Source organism: Habropoda laboriosa, unplaced genomic scaffold, assembly GCF_001263275.1.
Source record: "Habropoda laboriosa isolate 0110345459 unplaced genomic scaffold, ASM126327v1 scaffold72, whole genome shotgun sequence".
Classification (NCBI taxonomy): Eukaryota; Metazoa; Arthropoda; class Insecta; order Hymenoptera; family Apidae; genus Habropoda; species Habropoda laboriosa.
Genome location: NW_017100188.1, coordinates 1,145,335 through 1,157,424, shown reverse-complemented (window position 1 = coordinate 1,157,424; position 12,090 = coordinate 1,145,335). Strand labels below are relative to the sequence as shown.

Below are 12,090 nucleotides of genomic sequence, written 5' to 3'. Positions count from 1 at the left end.
TATTCCTGATGTGTACAGAGTATTGCTTCCAATAGCAGAAGCTGCACATGATTATAAGAAATTAGCTAATATTCATGGGTATGATATGCTTTATTTTCTTAGAAGATTCTTGAGACTATAAGTTCATACTTTAACTTGTGCTTCTTTTTCTAATTATAGGAAACTTCATGAAGCGTATACGCGAGTCGAACAATTGGCAGGAAAGCGAGTGTTTGGCACGTATTTCAGAGTAGGATTTTATGGTGGACGGTTTGGAGATCTTGCTGATGAAGAGTTCGTTTACAAGGAACCAACTTTGACGAAGTTACCGGAGATATTTTCTAGACTCGAAAATTTCTACGCCGAAAGATTTGGCGCAGAAAATATTGTGATAATAAAGGATTCGAATCCTGTGGACCGCACTATGTTAGAACCGGATAAAGCTTATGTTCAAATCACATATGTAGAACCGTATTTTGAGCCACATGAACTCAGACATAGGCCAGCTATTTTTCATAGGAATTTTAATATCAGTAAGTACTATTTGGGGAAGGTAATTTTTTTATATTTCTTTATTTTATTTTCATCACTTTGCATTGTGTTTAGGACGATTTGTATATGCAACACCATTCACACCTGGTGGTAAGGCTCATGGAGAATTAAGAGAACAGTGTAAGCGTAAAACAATATTAACAGTGGCTACACACTTCCCTTACTTGAAGACAAGAATTCGAGTTGTTGCTAAGAAACAAATAGTCCTAAGTCCAATTGAGGTTGCAATTGAAGATATACAAAAGAAAACTGCAGAAGTATGGACATTTTAAAGTGAAATTAATATTGTTTTTGTACTTCTGTTACATTTATTTGAATCTGTTTTAGGTTGCAGCAGCTACAGCTCAAGAACCACCTGATGCAAAGATGCTGCAGATGGTTCTTCAAGGTTGCATTGGAACAACAGTTAATCAAGGCCCTGCAGAAGTTGCAGTTGTGTTTCTTTCTGGATTGAAAGAACAAAATGCACAACCTACTAGACTTCAACACAAATTGCGACTGTGCTTCAAGGATTTCTCAAAGAAGTGCCTGGATGCTTTGAGAAGGAATAAGAACCTAATTGGCCCAGATCAGAGGGATTATCAACGAGAATTAGAGAGAAATTACCAAAGATTAACAGAAAGACTTGGTCCTCTTATTGCATGGAGGTACGAAAGATGCTGCAGATGGTTCTTCAAGGTTGCATTGGAACAACAGTTAATCAAGGCCCTGCAGAAGTTGCAGTTGTGTTTCTTTCTGGATTGAAAGAACAAAATGCACAACCTACTAGACTTCAACACAAATTGCGACTGTGCTTCAAGGATTTCTCAAAGAAGTGTCTGGATGCTTTGAGAAGGAATAAGAACCTAATTGGCCCAGATCAGAGGGATTATCAACGAGAATTAGAGAGAAACTACCAAAGATTAACAGAAAGACTTGGTCCTCTTATTGCATGGAGGTACGAAAAATTTCATTGTTAGAGTTAACAAACTATAACAGCTCTTATAATATATTCTTTTATGATTATGCAGTGGACCTTCACTAGGAAGCCAACAAGTTGTACCAGTAACATCTCCACGTGGGTAAAATGACTGAATGCTGCTATTTAAGAGTTACCAAAGATCACTGATGCAAGTATTTAGTGTTCAGAAAATATTAGCAGCATAGGCTCTTTATAATATGGAAATATAGACATATACATATATTATATTTATATCCACTCACTTTTTATAATGATAAAAGATTTTGAACCGCTGCTATGCACAATGTCTGCCTTAGACAATTTAAGACTATAAAACAGTTTAATACTATACCCATATGTAAAGTAAGATTAGAGCATATATTGAGAACAATTACTAGTCTTCTAATTAGAAAAAGATGACTCATTGGTGACAACAGAGTTTTTGATAACAATAAAATATTATTTCTTACACTGAAAACTTTTGTTAAATATATGTATGGGAATTGAAATTTCATTTTTCATAGTTTTTATATGCTGCTTTTGACGAAACCTCATGCAATAATTGCAACACTTAACATAGGTAAGCAAGAATGTCAATACTAAAGTTATATCAATAATTTTTTATGTAACTGCCTTCTTAATAATTATATAAACAAATATTATTTTTAACTGTCTATGACACATTCATATGGTTAATGATTTGTAATTATATCTAATATGAATTCATTAACTGAGTTTATATTTTGCATCATGATGCATAATATACTGCCTAGGTACATAGAAGTTAAATGTCTATTTATGTATTTAGCTGTTAAGAAAGCTGTGATTTTTCGATTAAACATGGAATTGTACATGTTGTCTCAAAATATTTACAGAAACTTTGAATAACAGACTTTTTAACAAAAGGACTTTATGTTTTCTATAATAGATCAATTTTGTTACTTAACAACTGAAACTTTGTTGTTTGCAGCGTCTAATTTATGTTCTAACAAAAAGTATTATTTTGTCTGTTATTAATATCGTACAAATAATTAAATGTGAATGTTTTGTGCAAGTATGTAATCTACTTAGGTAACCATACAGGTGTTCAATCATAATCAAATTTTTAATGTTCTCATTAGAATGTCTGTTATTAAAAGTTTCTTTAATATTTCTTGAACGTGGGAAATGATTAATTTAATGTAAAGAATGTTTGAAGAATGTAGTCAATCAATTATTTAGCATATTTCAATGATATAAATGACACAAATACTTCTTACTAAATGCATTTTTGACACATTTATCTAATTTTTTCAACTTTAAGCTTCTAGTCGAAAAAAATAAGCAGCCCCATTGTTTATAACAATGTATAACTGCGTCTAATATTTAATGATAATTTATACACATGTATATTGGTACCATGACAGTGCAAGTGATTTGAAGAATAAGATCAGAAAATGACTAATACATGTGCATTGACATAATAAAAATTATTTTACGAAACTAAAAGGCAAATGTATTAGGAAAGCTTTTCGAAACATCTTCAAACATTGAAAAAAAATTTGTACCTTATAGTCCAGTTGCTTACGACAGCAATACACGTTACATTTATACGAGGCAATTTAGCGAAACTGCCGTGGATGTAAACTTTTGTATGTCACAAAATAACGAAATATATGTCCATTTTGTACTTCGCTATTTTTAAACTTTTTCTACTATGTTCTTCAACGTAAAAGCAATAAAATATACACTTCACCACAAAACTTCAAACCTCCTACCACTGTTACAAAGCGCGGCAAACTAAAATGGCGTTGCTAATTCGAATCAAGTGGTGAACCGTATTTGCAAAAATTTAAACAATTACTCAACATTTTCGTTTATGAAAAGAATAGGAACAAAAATAACGGGAAAACACTAGAAAAAAAAGCTGCATTTTTCTCAGACAGTATGACGAGCAAAAAAGATATATAATTACAGTATATCTGCACTTATATATATTAATTATGGCGCTAAAATTTAAAAACAAGTACGGTGACAATATTTTATAATATCGATTTCTGCTAAAACGATACAAAAAAATCACGTTGAAACAAGAATATCCTTTGCAATGTTTCTCTCTTATTTTTTGTTGCTCATTTAACGAAACTCGTTACTCGCGAGCGGATCGATGGCAAAAAAAAAAGAAGCGAACATAAAAAGGCATAAAGTTCTCGTTTCGGAACATAGATCGCCTATTAATTATCCGTACGCTGCAATTTACACATATAACTGTTTTTCTTTCATCAAAGGCACCCGTTCATTATCGGAGTTTGACATTCTTCATTGGCCCGGATACATTTAAAGCGCGCCGTTGCTCTAAATTAAACGTCCGAATCCGATTTTCAGCTTAATCCCCTTGTGTGGAACGAAAGGCTTGCCCGTAGATAAAGATATTTCGAGTTCAAAGGGGTACTTAATTAACACACACGATGGGAGTATTGATAATCGCCGCGTATCACATTCAAACACTTTGTAATCGTCTGAAAATGGCCCTTGTATTTTTCCGCTTTCACATGAACGTGTGCAATTAACGTTCGGAATGTATCGTTACATTCGGTAGAAAAGAATTGAACAGAACAGAAGATCCATCTCGGTGGAAAGATTAAAATATTTGTCAAACGAAAAATAAAAAAAAAGAAAGAAACAAAGAACACGTTTTCTCTTTCAATTTTTCAAAAGTACCATTTAACCTTTTCGTTACCAATGAAACGTGTACGTTCCACTTGAATGCACGAACGAAAATTCATCGCAATTTGGTATCTATCACAGACGAGATGATCAGCAGATAAGTAAGAAATTTAAAGAAATGATTTTGAAATTAATCCACTTTGTTTCCCAACTTTTCGAAATACCATTTAACCCTTTCGTTACCAGTGAAATATGTCCCACTTGAGTACTCGAACGAAAATTCATCGCAATTTGGTATCTATCACAGACGAGATGATCAACAGATAAGTAAGAAATTTAAAGAAATGATTTTGAAATTAATCCACTTTGTTTCCCAATTTTTCGAAATTACCATTTAACCCTTTCGTTACCAGTGAAATATGTCCCACTTGAGTACTCGAACGAAAATTCATTCCAATTTAATGTTTATTACAGACACGATGATGAGTAAATACAGAAGAAATTTTGAAATTAATCCATTTTCTTTCCCAATTTTTCGAAGTTACCATTTAACCCTTTGGTTACCAGTGAAACGCAGATGTCCCACGAACGAAAATTCGTCTCAATTTAGTATCCATTATAGACACGACGATCACTAGACAAATAAGAAATTAAAAAGAAACAACAAAGGTTGAACTTGTTCATTTCCAGCAACTCTACACGCGAGACACCGTTTCGAAAACCGCGAATATTCACGAGGCATGGAATATCGTGCAATATACGGTCGCCGCAAATTCGTTACGACGCATAAAAGGGAATACAGAGCGGAGGGTGGCATAAAAAAGCAGGCAGGAAAAGTTGTTCGGGACGATTTCGGAAAAAATAATATTCTGTGACGACCCCTTTGCGGAATGCAGTCACATAACCGGCTGTCCTAAGCGTATCGTTTGCCCGCTAATCCGTCTAATCTGTCCCCGAAATGAAATAGTTGCGATTCTTCCGATGGCGTGGCCTACCCCTCGGCGACGCGTTTAAGTGGCTGAAAACACTTGACCCCCGATCCTCGACAAGGGGTGGAGAGAGACGGTGGACGAGCAGTAGTAGTTTACAGCAAGGGGGATCGTGTTCGAGGGACAAAGTGACTGTCGAAGATACGATCGTTCTTCCCTTTAATCGGCCACTGGTAACATACCAGCTGATCTTTGATCCAGCACCCTCGTCTCTGCAAGAAACATTTAATGAATCCACGGGAAAATTCCCGATGCGCTCGTTAACGCGTTCAGATCGGTGAATGTATCGTGTTCGATCGACTCGCTGTGAATAATGGAGTATAAAATCATGTCCTCGGCAAGCATGGTTGCCCTTGGAGTAACTCGAGGGTGAAGATTATCAAGGCTCGTTGTGGGGCGTTGAACAGTCTTTCGGCTGGTTGATGGAAGGTTTGTGACAAGGAAAATAGTTTTGTATTAATTCAATGGGGTTTTTTAGTTAGATATTGATTGCTTCTCATTTAGTTTCGTTGTTATGTGCATTGGCTAGGTAATGTGTGCATTGCTGACAAGGGAACTTGGGTAACCCGAAAATTTCGATTTTCTCGAAACTTTGCAGGTTTGTTGGGGACCTTAAGAGAAGTATTGGGCAATTTTTTTTTGGTCCTTTTTCAGTTCTTCCGGGTGAAAACAGCCCCTGAATGAAGATAAGTGTTACCTTATTTCTCTGTATATATCTTTAAAACTATAGTGGATATAACAAAATTTTGATAATAAAAATTTAATGGCTTTTTATGACTTATAGCATCGTCTTATAAGGCATTGGAAACAGAGTCACGAGTCTCCTCTGCTTATATTATTATTTATTTTAATCATAATACGTTCGTATAATTTTAAACAATATAATGCCCAGTAAAATAAGAAAAAATGTGGTTTCGCTTGCGTACGAAAGAGGTTTAAGTATTGGGTCATATTTGACCCGGCTGTCAAGCTATCCGCTGTCCGAGGGTTAAAATTGTCAACACTGACACATTAGTTCGCGTTAGATTCACTTTCTAGGTATGGAACGAAGAATACAAAGAAATATAGTCACTTCGAGAAAATGACCAAATATGAAAAGACCAAAATCGTAGAAATAGGGTAAAAAATACAAAATTGTGTTTGCAGAGATACGTGAAGATATGATAAATATAGAGATTTTGCAGATTCAAAGAGAAAATTCAACGAAGAACTCTTTCTTACTGAGAACAATCTATGCTTCACGAATCACGTGACTTAAAACGAGCAAAATTAAACTAAATAATGACTATTATCAACAAATAAGATACTTAGCCTAAAGAATAAATTCGCTATCTCGAATCACGTAAAATTTCAAGAAGACAATAATCAGAGCGCAAGATGTCCCTTGATAAGACAGTAAAAATTTCATCTGTTTAACCCTTTCCCTCGGAGGTCTTTTTGCTATAACGAAAGGTTGCAATCTTCTTTGAAATTTTTCAAAACTCTACCATTTTATTTCAATATTTAACGTACTCTTAAGATTGATTCTTCCAAACTATTTCACTACTTAGACCTCTAATCCACGGTGAACAATTTATGGAGGCCCGTAAATCTGCTACATCAGGAAAATATCAGCTCTAAGACGATCTCCATTAAGTATTCACCAAGTCATAATTATTTAATCTCACTTCTCAATCGCCACTCAATTTCAAAGGGTCAATTTCAATTCAATCTTCCAATTTTTCCTCGGAATTTCAGTTCAATCGATCGAGACAATCGTCGCAGCTCTCGCCATCCCATTATCGTCGTTAATTACACGCGAACATAATCTGTACACGTGTACGCAGAAAAGATACACAGGTTTTAGGGGAAATATTGGCGGACAAGAGGATGTTACACAATAACGTTGCTCCCTCGTCGCTTTTTGATTCACCTACGTGCCTTTACCATCCCTCCAGTTCTCCAGGCGAAGGTGGGGACGCAGCAGAAAGAGCGGGAGGGAGTGGTGACTTTTATTACCCCGTCTGATGTTATGAATGCGAGCTGTACGCAACCCCTCTGCGTACATCCCCCTGCCTCTCTGCTCTCCAGCAAAGTGGTTATGCTTTTTACGACATGTATATTCGTGGTCGCGATTAGCGGCAGCTATAAACCGGGCGAACACTTCAAGTTTTACTCTCTGGGAGCATCGAAAGCCGACATTGAACAATTCCAAATTCTTGACATTTTTTTTTTAATATTTCTTTATCGCAGCTCACTTTTGTCACAAAGTCTTGAAGGAATAGTTGAGACGCTGAGAATAGGAGAGTAAGGAACAAAGGTAAAGATTTTTGTGATGCAAAGGAGAAATGCGACGCTTGAGAATGTAGTTGAATAAATTGAGGAGATTTGAGTGTATGACAGTGTTCATCAAGTTGACGGCCTCGCTATTTCTACGTTGGTATCTAATTTTGGAGACAACTAGGGTTTGCAGTGTAATGAATAAACTTTAATACGGTTCTTAATTAGGCATGTGGAAACAAATTGAAATTTGAATTTCGTAAAAAAGGATACGTTTTGCTGAGAATTGAGTAAAAATTAAATTACGTGTTGACTAAAGGTTACTACAAAAATAATTTTACTTGAGAAAGTCCCAAAAGGGTTGATCGTGTTAAATTCATAGATTTAATAAACTTTATATACAAATTACCCCAAATTCTCCTTTATTTTCGTCAAAAATTAAAAAGCTACTTATTAACCCTTTCTTTAGCCTAATTTAATTACGTTCAATTTTAACATTTAAATACTGTCATAAATCGTCAACAAACTTCATATCCACGCTACCCAAAATTCTCTTTTATTTTTACAAAAAATTGAAAAGCTACTGCTGACCTGTTCTTCACCCTAATTTACTTGCGTTAAATTCCAATACCTAAACACTGTCAAAAATCTCCAATAAACTTTACATACACATTACCCCAAATTGAAGAATTTTCTAAAAAAAGAGTCCACAGGAGAAAGTAGTGAATCGAGTAAATTGGATTGGAAGTTTCAGTTCAACCTACAGATCTACTGTACGCAGTTCAACAAGAAATGCTGCTATGTCCTTTATTGATGAATATTGAAATAAAATTTGGAAGGAAGATTTCTAAAGATATTACGATTAATTAAGAAGAATTTACCAAAGGTGGACCCAAAAGTCTATACGTTTCTCTTCAATGAAGCTCCTCAATTCTATTGTCAGATAGTTGAGTACCTTTAACCCTTTCGTTACTATTGGCGCCTGTAGGCCTTTCGAAAATTTGCTCGCATTTACTGTTGGAGCACTTAACTGTATCCTTTACGCACTTCCATTTTAATTTAATAAACCGAATTTTAAAACGGTACGGCCTAAATAACGAAGTTTGCAGCCGTGATTAAAAAATTACCGTCAATCGCCCACGTTAAGATTTGCCGTAGCGAAAGGGTTAAAGAGGCAAACTGTTTCCTTTCTTTTTTAAACAGCATGGATTTTCAGGATTGATAGAATTTTGGAATTTCTTTTGTAAACAGAGAAGACTGTTTCTTCATTCTAACCTAAATCCTTGTTCCCACAAGGATCAACAGTTTGCTCGTTCATAGCCGCCGCTAGGAAAACGTCTGAATGAGATTGCATCGTTATTGAAGCTCCTCGGTTTGCAGCAAGCGGTGTCAGGGAGACCCATGATCGAAGTTATGATGTATGGTGTCGGTTCCCAGAGATGCAGGTGCAGTTGGATAGCGACGACGACTAATCGTAACGAAAATATTTGTATGCTTCTCGCCCCTTAATAACGGGAGCATCGGTCATGCTGTTCGGTGACGCGGGACAACGAATCTCGAAAGAATATTGCAATTTGTCGCTTCGTCGTACGATAAATTAAACGGGGGACCACTTGTTATCGCATCTACAACGTTAATTGGACCGGTCGACCACCGCTACCGTGGCCTCTTCTCGACCATTGAACGCCCCGCAATAATCTTCTGCTTTGCGGATTTTACGCTGCGTCTTCTTCTTCCTCTTCCTCTTGTATTTCTTAATCGTTCCTTTTCCTCTTTAATTTAAGTGGCTTGAATAAATTTTCTATGTTCCCGTTTTGTTAGTATCTGTTTATTCACGGAAGTGGCTCTTATTGTTAGAACGAGTTACGAGGAAATTAATCTTGCTGATTAAAGTTCTACCAACTAAAATGTTCACCGGTAAATGTCAAATATTTGGAGGATTAATTGGATTACAGGTGATAACGGTATTTGTGACATTTTTACTATATCCGCCATCGTGGAAAATTGTAGTAACTCGTTCGATTGCGAATGTCGAATATTTGGGTAATTGAATTATGGCAGGTACCGGTATTATGCGAGAACGACGTTTAATCTTTCTATTATACGCTTTTGAGCAATGTGAATATCTAATTCTTTGAAATACTCGATCCGTTGCGAATGATTTTTTTAAGCGAGCAAAAGTAAAAAATGAAAAGTGATTTTCCAATAAAATTGGTCGAGATGGATGTAATTGGAAACAGATATCATGTTCGAAGAAACTGTTATTAACAAACAGATAAATTTAGGTAAATATTAGATAAGCACAAAAGTTCGTGCAGTTTTAATGGATTTATTCAACTTAATTAATAATCTAACCTTTGCATAATCAATTATTTCATTTAATCAGGTTAAGTAATTATCAGGTAACCAAAAAAGTTTGAATGGTTTTACCATTTATTTAACGAAGGAAAAATTGCAAGAATTTTTTGTTTATCTCGTAGAATCTGATAAGTTTTCCAAAGAAATTGATCGAGGTAAACAAAATTGGAAGCAGATATGTTCCAAGAAATTTATTAATTAACAGATCAATTTAAGTAAATCTTAGGTAGCCAAAAAGGTTTGTGCAGTTTTAATAGTTTTACTTAATTTAATCAGTTATTTTATTTATTTAATTTAATCAATTTAGGTAAATAATAGATAATCAGAAAAGTTCGTGCAATTTTGGTGGAAAATATCTGCGCGAACTTTTTCGGTTATCTGATAGAATCTGATGAGTTTTCCAACGAAACTGACCGAGATGAACAAAATTGGAAGCAGACTGTTACTAATAATTCGAGAAATTTTTGTTACCACATTTTTCAGATAAATATCTTTGAACTATGTTAAACACAGTTGAGATAAGGAAGTGTAACGCACAAAGGGAGTCGCGTGGCTGTTTGCTTATGCCGATTATAGATTCAGTCACGGTTCGATATGAATCTAACGCGGCTGGTTGGCATGTTTCGCGCGGAGGAATGTTCTTTGATCGTGCCGACATATTTCGCGATCGCGGCCTCCTACGCATCGCTGCAATTATTCCCTTTGCTCTCGGAAAAATTCGTAATAAACGAAATATTAGGGAACCGTATCTCTCCCGCGATATTACACAGCACGATATATCAAAAAGGGTGCGCGCGTATTTTCAAATAAAGAATGAATATAGTTCACGACGTCACTCTTGGAGCTTCTGTAACCAACGATCCAGATTTATACCGAATAAAATTTTACGAATTACCATTTCTTCCTTTATTTCAACGATCTTCAACGTTTCTTTTTTTTTTTTCACTTCTCAATTCGTTGGAGCATTGGAAAATTATTTTTCCGTGGAAAGGAAATAGTTTGTCATTTCCGATCTTCGACAATTTCTTTTCGCTTCTAAATATTTTGGAGCACTGGAAAATTATTCTTTTCCGTAAAGAAACTTGAAATTAACTTCAAGTTAGTCTGGTGAACTTTGACATTTAGAGAATTTAGAATCGTTATTTTCTCTTTTCGAAACCCTCAAACCACTGAAATCGCATTGACGAGTTTGAGGATAAGAGAAATGTGAAGTTGACAACGCGAGATAAATTGAGTCTCTTAGAATGAAAATTGTGGCGTTGAGTTGGTCAGAATATGAGAACGCCTAAATCAACCTAATACAGATTACACATTCTTTATGAGAAAAAGAACGTTTTCAGACGAGATTACCATTTCCATGGTCTAATTCATGGGGTAGCTCAAGAAGGAAGGTATTCGCTTCAAAGGAGTAGCGTGCCATTGTAAGAAAGCGCGTGAAATCAACTCAAGTTAAACGGTTTAGCTTCCCTCGCGAGTTACTTTCAATTAAAACAGACACAGAAGAAACGACCCATAGCTAAAGTGAACAAAGTTAGAGTGGACACGTGTATCATTCAACTTTACCCTCTATAACGCCATGTGACTTGGAAGATACGTGGAGTACCTAATATGAGACTCCATTTATGTTTCATTAAATATCGGCTAATAAAAAGAAAAAAAGTTTAAAGTCTGTGTACCGCTACATTTGTTATTTATTTATACATACTTAAGAAAACTATCAGCTTCGTAGATACTATTATTTCTTATGAAAATAGAGAAAATATAAAGGAGCGCAAAATGAATGGTTTGAAAGAAGTGTCTCCTAATATGAGACCCTGTTTAACCCTTTATAAAGCGACATGACTTGGAAGTTACGAATCTACAGCCCCTGGCCAAAAAATTAGGACCACTCACTTTTATACTTATTCTCAAAATGTAAAACTGTAATCACCATAATTAGTCTCGTCATGAACGAAGAAAAATCAGGTTACAGAGTGTTAACAACGTTCTCCAGCCATTTTCTCGAACTCACAAACTTACCAAAACCATCTAAACTCAATCGAATCCTCATTACTTGCAACATCAACCATTATCATCTCCACTATACCCGTTGATAGTCACATGCAGAAATTCTTCTCGCGAAATCTCATCAGTGCGCACGCGACATCAGTCTCCGTTCGAGCGTCGAATCAAAGAATAAACGAATAGCAAAATATCGTCCCCCTGGCCAGTGAGCTGGTTTTTCTCCTGAAAACAGGATCCATACAGAGGCACACAAACGCAAACCCGTCCACCCATACACGTATACATGTATATATATATATATACACACAATAGGCGAGGGTCGCCAGGGCTAATTGAAATCGGAGGAAACCGCTCGTGATGTTT

The 12,090-nt window shown here is 35.6% G+C and overlaps 1 protein-coding gene across 1 annotated transcript in view; it reads left to right on the top strand.

Annotated features, from left to right (window-relative positions):
- The window catches only part of LOC108579754 (dedicator of cytokinesis protein 7), a 7,415-nt gene extending 5,819 nt beyond the window's left edge, over positions 1 to 1,596 (top strand). Inside the window, 5 exon segments of the mRNA XM_017943362.1 lie at positions 1 to 78; positions 160 to 512; positions 586 to 788; positions 859 to 1,178; positions 1,542 to 1,596. The exon segment at positions 1 to 78 is cut by the window's left edge and continues 29 nt beyond it. Coding sequence (XP_017798851.1) covers positions 1 to 78; positions 160 to 512; positions 586 to 788; positions 859 to 1,178; positions 1,542 to 1,596 — 1,009 coding nt within the window.
- The last annotated feature ends 10,494 nt before the right edge of the window (positions 1,597 to 12,090 follow it).